General features: G+C 42.9%; 1 protein-coding gene across 1 annotated transcript in view; it reads right to left on the bottom strand.

Annotated features, from left to right (window-relative positions):
* Positions 1-2,167: 2,167 nt before the first annotated feature.
* Positions 2,168-15,943, bottom strand: part of LOC5572428 (CD109 antigen) — a 29,348-nt gene continuing 15,572 nt past the window's right edge. The window contains exons 2-14 of the mRNA XM_021846731.1: positions 15,211-15,394; positions 14,787-15,149; positions 14,394-14,721; positions 14,032-14,327; positions 13,828-13,931; positions 13,506-13,767; positions 13,232-13,444; positions 13,128-13,170; positions 12,645-13,058; positions 12,292-12,585; positions 2,599-3,863; positions 2,387-2,540; positions 2,168-2,319 (exon numbers count right to left, since the gene is read on the bottom strand). Of these exons, the coding sequence (XP_021702423.1) occupies positions 2,216-2,319; positions 2,387-2,540; positions 2,599-3,863; positions 12,292-12,585; positions 12,645-13,058; positions 13,128-13,170; positions 13,232-13,444; positions 13,506-13,767; positions 13,828-13,931; positions 14,032-14,327; positions 14,394-14,721; positions 14,787-15,149; positions 15,211-15,394 (4,024 nt within the window). The 3' untranslated portion in view covers positions 2,168-2,215. The remainder of the gene's footprint in view (positions 2,320-2,386; positions 2,541-2,598; positions 3,864-12,291; positions 12,586-12,644; positions 13,059-13,127; positions 13,171-13,231; positions 13,445-13,505; positions 13,768-13,827; positions 13,932-14,031; positions 14,328-14,393; positions 14,722-14,786; positions 15,150-15,210; positions 15,395-15,943) is intronic.

The following is a 15,943-nucleotide window of genomic DNA, read 5'->3' as shown; positions in this document are numbered from 1 at the left end:
GTGAGCTTGTGGACCTTGAGCTGCTCTCAGCTAGAAGGCTAAAACTTCAAAGACTCCTTGTACACGATATTCTGTAAAATAAAAATCGACTGTACTGATCTTCTTGCAGAAGTACAGCTCAATGTACCTTGTCGTAGACTGCGTTATGCACCACTCATTGCCATCCCTATGCACAGAACGAACTACGGATATAATAACCCTCTCACCTCTTGTTTAAGGAATTTTAACTCTGTTTGTGAAATGTTTGATTTTAATTTGTCGAAGAACTGTTTTAAAGCTAGCATTAAGAATATAGGTTAGTCATTTAGTCTGTACGATATTATTATCGAAGATGATTATACAATAAACAATAAACAATAAACAATATATTTTTTTCGGAAAACTATTTAATGAAATTCACAGTAAATTTCTAATAGAAGTTTCAGCGAAATATCTCAGTATTACATTTGACAGAATCAATGATTTTTTTTTTGGAGGAATTGCGTGGAAAAGCTGGAATTGTGTTGTGAGATTAAGTCACACTGTTTAGGTAAATCCGAAAACATTTTACAAATAAAGAGTAAACATAGAAGGAATGGATGTCAACCAGGAGTAATTCACTTTGAAAGTATGAACAAGTCCCATAATATTATTTGACAAATTTCCAAGAGATTTGCAAAAGTTCTGAATCCACCTTTGAGGAATTTAATTACACTAAAATTCTATAAGGAATATCGAAAAGTTTTTGTTTTGGAAAGTTTTGCACAAATCAGTTGGAAATCAATCACACAATATATGAAATAAAAAGTTTTCTTGAAAAAAAAATAGATTGAGCTGCAACCAAATTCGTAATGGTCTTTTTGGACACCCACCCACCCCTTCATAACGGTTTTTGTAAGAATATTCTTATTTTTTTTCCTATGAGCTGTAACATCCTAATAATACCCAGTAGATCACCCGCGGCCTTCCTTAGTCGAGTGGTTAGAGTCCACGGCTAAAAAGCAAAGCTATACTGAAGGTGTCTGGGTTCGAATCCCGGTCGGTCTAGGATCTTTTCGTAATAAATATTTCCTTGACATCCCTGAGCATAGAGTATCATCGTACCTACCACACGATATACGATTCACCGCCGGGGACTATCCGAGTAGTGCGCGAGAACCTGGAGTGCTAAATGGCACGCGTCCAGCACCGAGAGAACTTCCTTCGCCTGGGAGTTTCTGGCACCCATGGTATCGTGAGCCGAATGGCTGAATATGGCATGTTTAGATCACTAACTAGGAATACTAACAAATTATTAATGGGAGCCGAAGGGCTCAGCTTGGCATGGCATTCGCTGAAAGCGAAACAAATTAATAATGGAACTAACAAATTAATGATGGAGCCGAAGGGCTTAATGAAGGGTGCGCGTAGCATGTGTCGCCTCTTCTTCGAAGTAATACCGCAAGGTGGTGCCGGAGAAGAATTCTTTACGGTGACGGTGTACCTAGGAGACTGTTTTTTAGTGGGTAGGCGCCCCATTGCGAATCCCACACAGTGCCAAACCATACACTGTGGCATGAGCATGAACAAATACAGGCCAGTCTTAAGAAGATTTTTTTAACTCCTAGAGATGCATGAAAAAAAAAAAAAAAAAAAAAAAAACACGATATACGAATGCCAAAATTTGCTATTTTGGCAAAGAAAGTTAAAAACGTGGAAGTGCTCACAAAAACACTAGCTGAGCAGCAGGCTCTGTCCCATTAAGGACGTTATGCCAAGAAGAAGATGGAGAAGAAGAAGAATATCACCCACCTACCCAAAGAGATTGAAAGAGTTGTGTAAAGAATTAAAAATAAGTGCTCTCAGTCACTTGTCACTTTAAATTGATTTAAAATCGGTAAGTTGGGGGTGGCTGGCATGTTCTGCAAACTCTCGTAACTTCTGAAAGTGAACAACTTTGCAAAATCAACCAAACTACAACTAATCATTTTCCAATTTAAACAAAAATCTCCAAGTTACTTATATTGCCCTTTGAACAGCCCTTTAAAACTCACAGAAAAATGATCGTTATATAATGAATTCAATGCACGCAGAATTTCAGGTTATGTGTAGCTTGTCTATCAAATTTTCGCCAAATTGAACTTCCAGAAGCTGAGAGCCCCAAACTTTGTGGGAAAACTTCTTTTGATTAATAACTTTGATCACTATCTGTTAGTTGTTTCAATTTCAATATGAACACATTTTACTTTATTGCATCCTATTTCGAGCTATTTTCACATGATAAAGTTTCGCAGTCTTCATCTTCGCAAATATCGCAGAGCTGCAGCACCTTTCCCTCGTACTGTTGAATGGCAAAGCGCTCTGAAAACAGTCGTAAATAGAAGTCAATAAGTGAAAATAATAAATGAAGATGGAAACAAAAACTTACCAGAATTATAATAATCATAAACTATAATATATGATGGCAAGTGCAATGCAATTTTATACCGACGATAAGCAGTCACTCGGAAGCACTCGTCTTCGGGGCCCAAATTATCATAATATATAACTACTGAGGTGTCCGAAAAACGTCTTTCAATTCTCTGTAACGAAAAACAAAATATAATGGCATAGTATGTTAAAATATTGGCGGAAAATTACTCGAATTCCTCCAGTCTTGTCCGTAATGGCATCTGAGTCTGCTACAAGCCCACTAGGCAAGAATATTTCCACCAAAGCCATATTCGATTTTTGATAAGCCTCTTTTGGTATGTATTTCACACACACGTCCAATTGCTGCATGTGTTCCGTCGTGGTGTTGAGTTGATCAATTGTAAGACTGAAACTGGGCTTAGCCACCTGAATATTTTGATAGTACTGATATGCCACTTGGAAGTAGCCGTTGCCGATGCCTACGACTTCCACCCGCATTTTTCTGATGTTATTAGGAATATCAAGCTCTTGAATATTAAACGCATTGTGCCTGTCTACGTCGAATGTACGTCGACGATTTGGTTCGTGAATTATCGTTACACGATAGTCGTTTCTCCCACTAGATACCTTCGCAGCGAACGTTGCCAATGCTTTCAATCCAACGAATGTGTCCTGAGTTCCAGGAAAGCCTCCGAGACCATAACGCTGCTTGTTGAGCCACCGCATGATAGGCGTAGCATGCAATAAGTCACCGGCAGCTACGTATGACAATAGAGCATATCCAGCAACTTCAATATCAACTGGTTTGCTGTCCCAATATCTCTCTGTTTGATTGCTGTCAAATATTGAAATTTCGACCAGTTTATCAAGAAACTCGGTGCGCTTGCCATGATTTGCTAGCATCAACGCATAAGTAGACAGCGAGAGGTCGTATGGATTCTCCATATTATCAAGATTATTTGCTATATAGCTAGTAGTTTTAATCAGCTGTGATCGGTATTTTCTGTATACTTCCTCATTTTCAGCAAAAGCGATCAGAACATACGCGGTGAGCGCAAAACCGTTATTACGAAGTCCACCCTGCATATCTGCATGGATTACTTGCCCCACTTCTGGGAACCGTCCATCTGATTGTTGTTGTTTCGCTAACCAGTCGAATGCCGCGTCTACTATAGACTTATCCACCTGTATGTATTTGGCTGCTATTTTGAATGATTTCGCCACAAAAGCCGTCAAAAATGTACTGCCAGCATGCGATTGTCCCCAGACACTGAAGGCCCCATCTGAACGTTTGTAGCGTAGCTGGTTTTGATATCCGCTGCTAAGAAAATTTATCGCTTTGGTCCTCACATCTTCTGCCGCTGTGTTGGTTTCGTTAAGATAATCCAAAACGACTATATTTGGCACAAAATGGAGCATATTTTGTTCGCCGCATCCAGATGGTTTCCGGATCAACCCGTCCAGGTTGCTAATGGTCGTTCCCAAAATGTCCGCTGAAAATAGTCGGGGAAAATAATGCTTATTGAACTAATTTTGAGTGAAATATAAAACAATGAACTCGTCAAGGGCTTAAAAGCATCGTAATATAGATGTCACAGCGGAACAAAAATAACCTTTGTGTGTGTCTCAGAGATCAAATGGTGTGTCTGCAGAATTCTTTGCTACCATCAGAAATCTTACAGTACTTCACAATTTTGTGCTACAGATCATCAAAGTAGTATAAAATACAGGTTACATTGATGTTTAAAAGAAATTGAAACTATGATTTAGTATTATTTTTTGCAATTCAACTCAATAAGTAAAATTAAACTTAAGTTTGATTGGAATTTCAACATTCATATCGATTTGATCGATTTTTTGGACAAGCCTTCATACAAAATTCGTCGTTTCTCTTATATGGCCAGATACAATACATTCTCAGATCACTAAAAAGTGATCACGAAACTGGTAATTAAGCATATCTATTGAGTACTGTAATTGGAGGGGCTCAGATAGACGTAGCGGTAAACGCGCTGCTATTCAGCAAGACCAAGCTGAGGGTTGTGGGTTTGTATCCCACTGGTCGAGGAGCTTTACGGGTTGGAAGTTTTCTACACTTCCAAGGGCATAGAGTACCTTTGTGCTTGCCATACGATATATACATCGCGCAATAAACTGCAAAGGCCCAGACAGGTCCGAACACTGCAGGAAATGTGGTGAAAAAAATCACGTTGGCAGGAACTGCCTCTGAAGACACCTAGGTGCATGCTGTGTAAGGTGGAGGAAGGTAACGCCCATAAGACGGGTGGCTTAAAATGCTCCAAATATCAGAAGATGAAAGCAGGACAGTAATGATGATGAGATAACGCAGGCGAAACTCAATTACTGCGACGCCGCACAACAAATGTTGTGGCAGTCGACAACAGAAACAAAGTGCGACATTGCGATCTTTGCAGAACCGTATCGGGTTATTCCCGATAACGGTAATTGGGTAGCAGACAGCGCAGAGACGACGGCGTTATGGGCCGCAGAGACGACAAGTTATGGGCCGATTTCCTATCCAAAAAGTAGTCGAATGCTCATACGAGGGTTTCGTGATCGTTAAAATTAACGGCTCTGAAGCCGCCCCGAGGTGGACACTGGAGCAGTACACCCAGATGTTAGATGTGTCAACCGACAAGCTGATCGGTCGAACGCCGGTAATAATCGGAGGAGACTTCAATGCTTGAGCCGTGGAGTGGGGTAGCAGACTGATCAACGTGAGAGGATACAGTTTGCTGGAAGCTCTAGCGAAGCTCAACGTAAGTCTGTGCAACGACGGTCTCGCTAGCACATTTCGCAATGATGGTAGGGAATCCATCATCGACGTGACCTTTTGCAGCCCGTCGCTGATCACCAATATGAACAATATGAACTGGAGAGTTAGCGAAGAATACACCCACAGTGACCATCAAGCGATCCACTACTGCGTTGGCCAGAGAAGTTGTGCAGTATGGCAGAGGAGGAATGGAGAACGAAGATGGAAGTCGAAGCATTTCGACAAGGATCTTTTCGTCGAAGCACTCCGAGCAGTAAGCAACGCTCCAAACATGGATGCAGGAGAGCTGACAGAAGCGTTGGCGAGAGCGTGTGACGCAACTATGCCTAGAAAATTGGAGCCAAGGAATCAACGGCGTCTGCATACTGGTGGAACGACAGACTCAGCACTTTTTGCAAAGCCTAGCCAGAAGACGCTTGCAGCGAACTAGATCCGAATCAAGCATGGAAGAGCGTAAAGTGACCTACCAACTGGTCAGAGCCGCGTTCAAACGGGAACGTGTTTTCGTCTTATGAAAATACACCATGATTTGGACTCATGATATCATGAGTCAGATTGCCGTAACGCAACACACACGTTAGGTTTTTGTAGCTGATTGCTCGGAATCATGATTCAAATGCCAAAAATGCTGAGTCGCGCATCCGTTTATGATCGACAAAATAAAAAACAAAGTTAAAAATAGCATACATTGAGGTTCGATCCAAGAACCTTCCGATTGTAAGCCACGTACTTTACCACTCAACCGCTTCGTCATCTTGAATTACGAGTGATCGATACGAATGAGATGAAGCAAAGTGCGCCGCTTAGTGTTTTCACACTGGATGTTACGCTTATAAGGAATCGTGATTATGACTCCAGGAACCATGATTTGTGATCCTGATATTATGACCTAACCAATTTATGAATTTCATGATTTGTAAATCATGGTGTGGGGATCAGATTTTTATCCGTGTAGATGAAGAAAATGACGGTATACAAGTGTCTAACGCCGAGCTGATAACGGTTGCGAAAGGATTGAAGCTGAACAAAGCTCCCGGATAAGATGGTATCCCTAACGTAGCGCTAAGGGCAGCAATCGTGGCGTTCCCAGATATATTCAGAACAGCGTTGCAGAAATGTCTAGCGGAAGGCTGCTTCCCAGACAGATGAAAGGTGCAGAGCTTGGTGTTGCTGCCAAAACCGGGAAAACTGCCAGAAGATCCTGCTTTATATAGACCAATATGCTTGCTGGATACTCTTGGCAAACTTCTGGTGAAGGTCATTCTCGGCAGGTTGACGATCTACACGGCAGGCGAGAACGAATTGTCGAATAGGCAGTTCGGATTCCGTAAAAAAGACTTCGACGGTGGATGATATTCGGGCAGTGATCGCGTGCGCGGAGAAAGCGTCCAAGCAGAAGAGGAGAGGCAATACTGCGCAAAAGTAACAATAGACGTCAAGAACGCGTTCAACAGTGCCAGTGGGGAGGCTATCACCGCAGCCCTACACAGAATGCGGATTCTCGAATACCTGTGTAAAGTTCTGCAAAGTTACTTTCAGAACCGGGTACTGGTCTACGACACAAACCAGGGACGATGTCAATTGAAGTCACAGCGAGGGATCCAACATTGTGGAACATGATGTACGATGGAGTGCTAACCTTGTCACTGCCGAATGGAGTCGAGATCGTCAGGTTCGCAGATGACGTCGTTTTTGCGATAACTGGTGAGACTGCGGAGAAAAAGGAGATGTTGACGGCGGAATTGCTAGACACCATTGAATCGTGGATGATGCAGTTGGCAATCGTGGTCAAGATGCAGTTGGCTCATCATAAAACGGAGGTGGTGCTGGTCAGCAACTGCACGGCGGTTCAGCAGTTGGAGATCAACGTCGGAGGACACGCAATCCCATCGAAACGCTCTCTAAAGCACCTTGGAGTAATGGTCGACGACAGGCTAAACTTCAACAGCCACGTAGATTATGCCAGCGAAAAGGCAGCGAAAGCAGCTAACACCTTAGCTAGGATCATGCCCAACATTGGAAGCAGCACGAGGCGTCTTCTAGCGACCGGATCATCGTCTTTACTGAGTCCCGGCTTGGGCTGCAGCGTTGGGAACCAAACGTACCCGAGATAAGCTGGCAGGTACGTTCCGGCTCATGGCTATACAGGTGGCGAGTGCCTACCACACTATATCATCGAAGGCAGTGTGCATTATCGCCGGAATGATCTCCATCTGCATCACTCTGGCTGAGGACATCGCATGCTACCAGCAAAGGGACACTAGGAATACCATTAGGTTAGACACAATGACCAGGTGGCAGCAGGAGTGGAATAACTCCTAGAGAGGAAGGTGGACCCACATGCTCATTCCTAACGTGTCGGTGTGGACGACCAGAAAACATGGAGAAGTTAACTTCTTCCTGACCCAGTTTCTGTCAGGCCATAGATGCTTCCGGAAATATCTGCACAGATTCGGACACGCAGAATCTCCATATTGTCCGGCATGTCCAAATATCGAGGAAACACCGGAGCATGTTATATTCGAGTGCCCTCGATTCAGGGATATACGAAGCGAGATGATGTCAGAAACTGCAAGCGTCCTAAATCCGGACAACATCGTGCAGAACATGTGCCAGCATGAAAGCACCTGGAATGCGGTGAACAGGGGAATAACGGAGATTATGTCGTTGCTGCAAAGGAGATGGCGTGAAGACCAGAGAGCTCCGGGTCGCGATTGGAGTAGGCTAGATCCTCCGTCGGGGACTAGGCCGAGTAGAGCGGGCGTAGCGTAGTATCGGTAATAAGTCGTCGAGGCGCCTGAAAACCGGAAGCCATTTTCCAACCGGAATTGCAGAACCGACCCTGGCAGTTGGCCAACCAACATCGAGTCGAAATAGGCAGAGTCCACCGCAGGGGACTAGCTGAGTAATTCGCGAAACAGCACCGGCAAATGGTCGTCGGGGTGCCTGTGAACCGGAAGTTTCGCTCCACCGGAATCGCAGGACCGACCTCGGCATCTGCCCGGCCAGCTTCGGAGTAGGCTAAGTGCACCTTCGGGGACTAGTTGAGTAGACCGCATAGTAGCACCTGCCCGGATAGCATCGGTTCGGGAGATCTTCCATCGCCGGGAAAATCTTCGTCGGAGTAGGATAGATCCACCGCCGGAGACTACTCTGAGTAGCGTATTACCGACTTGAGTCGTCGGTGTCCCAGTGTACCGGAAGCCATCCTCCAACCGGAATCGCTGGACCGACTTCGGCATCCAACTGGTCAACCAGGAGAGCTCAAACAGCAGCAGCGGAGAACGAGTCGTCGTAGAGCAACGATGTGCACATGAGCGTCCAGAATAAGTTCAACAGGGCTCTGACGCGACCAGCCCAAGAGAAGTATGCGTCGTCGCACAGAAAGCTGTCCAAAGCCCCGGCGAGATCTTCAACCGCCAATTTGGCAAAACGAGTAGGCGCAGAGACACCGTAGAAATGAGTTGCCTTTTGTAGTTCCGGGGGGATCGAGGCACAGTAGCAGTAAGGAAAGTTTTTTAGTAGTTAAGCACGCCTAACGTGAGTTCCAAACCGTGCCAACACACAATAGGCCAGGCTTTTGAAGCTTTTTTGTACCCTACTATAAATAAAAAAAAACCGATTTACACATGCAAAAATGGTTAACTCGTCCAGTTAATAACTGTAGAAGTAATGCTCATAAGAACACCAAACTGAGAAGCAGGCTCTGTCCGAGTTGTGACATAATTTTGGACGAAGAAGAAGAAGAAGAATTGAAATAAATACTAATGCAGAATCCGATTCTCCGTGAATGAAAGCAAATCCAGCAATTGAGAGACATTCGATGATAAATAGAAGGATGCAAGTACCCTTACTGGGACGGTGGACAAAGCGAACAGAGCGTGCAAGAGCGCCCTTCCAGTCAACGCAAAACAGAAATCACCAAAGCCATGCTGCACCTGACTGCTAGACTTCGATCAGTAAATTTGTTAGGCGGCAGAGGATCATGTGGACGAGGGGGATGAATATATACCAGAATGAAGACGGACATGTCTGGCGGGTCAGGAATGCTGGAGATGTTCAACGAGCGATTGCCTCGCTTTGCGCCCCAGCTTGACTTACGGCAGCGTGCAATTATGTCTCATAATAAGCTCACCATTGTAGAAGTGGAGAGGAGATAACAGTATCGAGCGATACGTCGAGAAGGAGTTGTGTTGGGCTAGATGCATCGATAGCGAGTGATAGTCGTGATTCGTCTCTGTTCCAGGAGTAGGACCCGTATCGGTACATCTGGAGATGACCCCAGCAGACTTAATCGCAAATTGACCACGTTTTGATTGCTGGAATACACTTCTCAGCGCAACATTGATTCGGAACACTTCCTAGTGACGGTTTAAGAGCGCCAAAGACTATCCGTGGTAGGCAACATTCGGTACCGACTCAAGCTACCCAAAGTCGTAACTGATTACGCACAAAGCCTTAAAGTAGTGTTGCCGGGTGAGGGAGTGCACACCGAAGCCTCTCTTGAGGATTGCTGGAGTAGTGTCAAAGCAACCATTAACAACTCAGCGGAAGATGCCATTGGGTTCGTGGAAGGAAACATGGAGACGAGGAGTGTCAGATGATTTTGCACAAGAAGTAGGCAGAGCGAGCGATTATGCTACAGCAAGGCACCCGTCAAAACGTGGAACGATACAAAGCAAATACAGCAAACCCATCTATTGCGGGATAAAAAGTGCCGCCTGGAAGAGTTGGAGTGTAAAGAGATGGAGCAGATGAATCGTTCTCAAGAAACGCGAAAGTTCTACAAGAAACTCAATGCATAAGGCAAAGGTTTTGTGCCGCGAACCTAAATGTGCCGGAATAAGGATGGAGGTATATTGACGGACAAAGTAAGGTGGAAGCAGCACTACGATGAACACTTGAATAGTGCAGAAGAGGAAGCAGCAGGCAGGAAGCAGCAAGGCAGCACAGTACGTCAGATGATAGAGACGTGTCAACTCTCACAGCATGTGAAGTTAAGGATGCTATCCAACAGCTGGAGAACAAAAGAGCAGCTGGGAAGGATGTTGTCTGCTCCGATTGATAGTCAGAATCGAGGATGCAGAACAGCCGGAGTATTGAAAGGAGAGAGTAATATACCCAATATACAAAAAGGGTGACAATTTAGAATGTGAGAACAATCGAGCGATCACCATTTTTAACGCAGCCTATAAAGTGCTTTCTCAGATCATTTTCCGCCGTCTATCACTGCTATCAAGGAAATTTAAGGGAAGTTTTCAAGCCGGTTTCTTGGAAGAGCGATCAACAACAGACCAAATCTTTATGTTGCGGCAGATCCTCCAAAAGCATCGCCAATATCAAGTCCCTACACACCATCTATTCATCGATTTCAAAGCGGCCTATGATACCATCGACCGCGAAGAGCTATGGGAAATTATCGACGTGAATGATTTTTCCGGGCAACGATGGATAGTATACAGTGTTACATGCGGGGCACGATCTTCAATAAATCCAACCAGTTCATCAGTTTCACTGACGACGTGGACATTGTCGGAAGAACGTTCCAGGTGGTTGCTGAGCAGTATACCAGGCCGAAACGTGAGGCAGAACAATAGAAATATTAGTAGTAGAACGCTAATGGCACTGTTGTCACAAAATTGATTTAACTAATTATTACCTTTAATTGTTATTTTTCATTAATTGATCGATCCCACGCAACAGAGAATGTTTTGTTTTGGCATTTGACACTTTGAGGCCCGGTACTCACGCTGTCACATCGCAGCAAACTAGTTGTTGGTCACACGAACAGCAGCGACATTAGCATTCTTAGGTTAATGTTTCTACTGGCAGAACGGGTTGGATTGAAAGTAAATACGTCGAAGACGAAATATATGTTGGCTGGAGGAACCGAGCGCGATAGAGCTCGCATTGGCAGACGAGTGATGATCGACGGACATGAGTTCGAGGTGATGAACGAATTTGTCTACCATTGGATAATAACTGCAGCAGAGAAATTCGAAGACGTATCATTGCCGGAAGTCATGCTTATAACGGACCTTGCGGTCTCCGTAGTAAGTGTACCATGTACATGACGCTGATACGACCGGTAGTCATCTACGGGCATGGCATGTAGACAGCGCTAGGAGTTTTTGAACGACGTGTGCTTAGGACAATCTTTGGCGGAGTATAGGAGAAGAATGAACCACGAGCTTGCGCAAATCTACGGTGAACCCAGTATCCAGAAAGACGCCGAAGCTGAAAGGATACTATGGGCGGGGCACGTTGTGAGAATGCCGGACAACAAAACTGCGGCTGGTACAAGCACAACGAGCTAGGTGATTTGACCAAGTGGAGCAGGATCGGTAAAATGTGGGGCGATCGAGCAGCCATGAAACTAGTTTGTTGGCGTAACATTTTGGCACAGATTATGTCAAGGACGTAGCGGCATCAAAAGTAAAGCAAGGTAAAGTAATGGGGTTGACAAACGTCGGTCAATTCATCTACGTCGGGGTCAAGTTATGGATGCCAGCTGGTTCCGCGTGAACGGGGAGATTCGGTATACGGTTGAAGGCGAAACGTATCAATACCTCAGATTCCTGCAACTCAGGGATATTCCTCACACGATGAGCAAGAAGGAGCTGTACGAGCAGTACCAGTGGCACCCAAAAGTTATCCATTGAGAGAGTCACCCTGCCACACCATGCCATGTGAGCAGGGAGAAGATGCGTCACCTCTGTTCAGGCACTATGGGCTTCTCTACAAAATGGGCGCTACAAAAATTAGCGCTAAGTGTGTGAAGCTGACCACGTATTGTACATGAAATACAGATTTTCTTAATGTATAAAACAAGCTTTATATCATTTTCGAGAATTTGACGAGATCGCGGGAATTCCCAGGAAATGACAATTTTATTTCATGCTACACGGGAGGCCAAATCCCGGGAAAGTTGAAAATCCTTATATCCAAGGGTAAGCTTGCTGTAGAAAAGTACCTAGTGATGCTAAAGTTTCGAGGCAACAGGAGAAGTATCAGACAAGATCAATGAAAGTGGCGTTATAAATACGCCCAGCAATGGTATCACGCTATGCTGTAGACATCAAGGTATCAATTTTGGTTATATTGCAATACGTGTAACTACTTACGATCTAAAGTGAATTTGATTTGAGCAGAACCCTCGTCGATATTTTTCGGAATATCCAGCTTCACATCGAAAGGTACTTTTGAATGCGTTGGTAGTTGAATGAATCGAGCTACATTTTTCTCATAGCGATGGCTCTCTGGGGTTACTCGTAACATGTGCTCTAATGCATCCGTTTCCAGCAAGTTTTCCGCCTGGAATTTGATCGCAATCTGCCCTAATTTCTTCGCTTTCACCATAAATGATACAGGTTTCCCATTGTTGTTCGGGGCAATTACCGCCTTTGTTCGATGTGTATCTAAAAGCTCGTCAATTGAATACATTGGCTATAATCACTCAATTTTTAAACGTACTTACTATTAGTGGATGCTTTCTCGACAAACTCAATTTCATCACGTTTATTGAACAGCGTCACATCGGTTGTGACGCTGCTTCCTAGGAAGTTGAAAACGGTAACCTGAATCAACGCCACTTCACCCCGTTTGATCGAGTAAGGCAAATTTGCAACCAAGTAGAATTTTTTACGAACGGTGAAACTCACTGGTTGTTGGATTACTCCAAGACCTAGTGTTGGACTTAAAGCAAATCCTGACACGTGATACGTTGTAATAGTATCCGGAACCGAGTCTTCTATTGCTTTGAAGTTGTTTCGACCATCCATGGAAAAGGATTTCCATAACCAGGATTCTAGGAATTGAGTTCGAATTTCAATCGCTTGCTTCGTCCTGCCTAGTAGAGTACCAAATCGTGCATTCTGTGAGCGAGTTACAGCTGTTGCGCATGGAATAAATATTATTATATATTTATAATACATTGTTTATTATGAAATTAAATATTTACGAGTATCAACGGTAGCAGTAGATTTCAGGAACAATCCATATTTCTGTTTTGATCAATAAACATACATTAACTGGAATAATCAAACCATTTGACATGAAACTTACGTGGAACAAGTCAAACTCGGCATCATTTGTTGCTCCGTAAAGAGCGAGTTCCTTGAGCACATCTCCTTTGTTGAAGTCATGGCGTTCTTTGCCTACCAGGAGTACACTTTCATCGATTCCACTGAACGCAACGTATGAATCCTTTGAAGCGTATACATCGATGTAAACTGATTGCCCTGGAAAATACTCATCATCGTTCAAATCGAATTTGAACTGCAACGAAAATTAACTCTTATTTTCACCGTTTACTCTTCAATTTTTATTTCAAACTTACGTCGTTGTTGAACGAATCGAACTTCAGCTCTATATCATCAAAGATGAGATACTCCCTGTTTGTATAGTACACTAGAAGCCTCGACTCCGGAGACATTTTTGAAGTCATTTTCAACCTCAGAGAATGTTTCTTTTTTTTCGCGACAGGAACGTTCGATGCCTCCACTATGTTTCCTTTGGTGACAACGATGTACGAGAAGTGCGTCATTGTTTCAGTGCAGGAGATGTCCAGTACGATGTCCTTATCGACTTTAATGTTGTTACTGTATAAAGAAGAAACACGTTGGAAGCATGTTTAACTGGTACGGGTCATCAAAACTTACTAGTATTTTGGATTCAGAGTTACTTTGATGTACTGCTTACTTTGCGAACTGAAACCATGTATCGGATCGTGAATTACTTCGTATTCTTGAGAGTCATATGTAGCCTGTAAAAGTAAAAAAAAACACGGGAATTCACGAAAAAAAAACGAAGAGAAATTATTTGTTAAATAATTGGTTTAAAAAAATCAAATAAATGGAACATACCGTCACTTTCAGCTCCTGGGCGTTTGGATGGGGCAATAATATGAACTGACCTGTTCCTTTCTCGTCCAGATCCACAGTTAAAGATTTGGTGTCACTGTCTGTAGGCAAATGAAACTCTACAGTAAGGTCAATTGACGCCGTATTTTCTTCGGGAGGAGGGTGTCCAAGCTGATCTTTCACAAATATTTTTACATCAAATGGAACTCCTGGTCGAAATGATGGTGCAGATGGAAGAAGGGTCACGGCATAAGGCTGACGATAAATTGGAATTTTCTCAGTTATACTAACTGTGCGATCTACAAGGATAAACATAATTATGACATGACTATGAACCCTGAGGTCCTCTGATCTACAATACTCACTAGAAAATGTCTCGACAACTTCAACTTTAACCGTGACATCAGTGTACTGCTCGTCGCCATCAATGTCTACTTCATTTTTCAATTGAAACTCAAGTGAAGTTTTACCGGTGATTCGATCACTTTTTATGAAGTCAGGCTTTCTCTTGGTATGGTCCAAGAACAACTCAACTTTGTAATTGCCGTCAACGGGTTCTTTGAACGTGTAATAGGCCTCCAAGGTAAGAGAAACCTTCTCATTTTGTACTAATAGAACCTCCGAAGGGTAAACTTTCACGAAAAATTTTGGCAACACATATTCCTTAACTTCTATCTGTTTGGTGACAATGATCTATAATAGTACGTTATTGACATAAGTTCCTCAAATTCAATTGCTAATTACAATATGCTACTTACGTCGTCGGAAGCTTTTACGGTGATACTCCAGGTGCCAAGAACAGGCGAAGAAGCTAATTGAACTTGTGACTCAAAGACGCCGTTTAACAACTTGGCATAAGGCCACTTTCGAATGGAATTTTCTGCAGAATCGTCGATCGCTATATTTACCGTTTTAATACTAGTCACAGGTCTAGTGTCAGCATCCACCACGATTACCCGAAAACGTAGCAGATCTCCCGGGGTGTACACCGGTTTGTCCGTTTGTATGAATACCGACATAGTTTTTGGTTCATATAGAAGCTCTACCCTCTGGTCAAAGCTAAATGTGCGATCTGCACTTTGAACAAGCAACTGATATTCACTGCTGGTGATATTTCCTATCTGTGAACAAAATTCGATTATTAGCGGCCCGATGAATTTGGTGTATCGAGTAATAACTTACATCAAAATCAATTTTTTTGACTGTTCTTCTGTTAACGACTGCGAGTTTTTTAAGACTAAATTCTGAGGGGTTATTTTGATCCTCGAGGATTACATTTAAGTGAACATTTTTATTGACAGAATTGCTGAAAGCCACTGAATAGGTACTGTATGGCCGTATAGTTTTCGGTCCAATCACTGAAAAGCTGTAATGAGAGCAGTAAACAATTATTAGTTGAGGGTTTTTCTCATTTCATGGTTTAAATATATATATATATATATATATATATATATATATATATATATATATATATATATATATATATATATATATATATATATATATATATATATATCGGGTAAAATAAGATAAGGGTGATGTAGTGGAATTCAAGCTGGGTACCTGCTCTAGTACTAACCTAGTATCCTCAATACAGAGGAAGTATTGACCATGATTGTTTTATATTATTTTGTCATGGATATGTCGGTCATGTGACTCAAAGGTAAAGGGAGTCTGTAGAAGATTTTTTTAATAAACTTCAATCTTGTCGCTCCCTTGCGACGTCTATCCACCAATTCATTTTCATTATTTGCATAACAAAATAATACTAGTTACCCAAGTTTGACAGATTACAGTACACTCAGCACTTTGCTTTTGCTCATGCCATAAATTTCTAGGCACATGCATAGAACTAGATTGTGTTTACATCATCTTTGTTAAGCCTATATACCCCGTTATACTTTGACCAAAAAAC

The sequence above is a fragment of the Aedes aegypti genome, chromosome 2 (assembly GCF_002204515.2).
Source record: "Aedes aegypti strain LVP_AGWG chromosome 2, AaegL5.0 Primary Assembly, whole genome shotgun sequence".
NCBI lineage: Eukaryota > Metazoa > Arthropoda > Insecta > Diptera > Culicidae > Aedes > Aedes aegypti.
The sequence above is the reverse complement of the archived record's forward strand: the minus strand, read 5'-3'. Positions and strand labels throughout refer to the sequence as shown.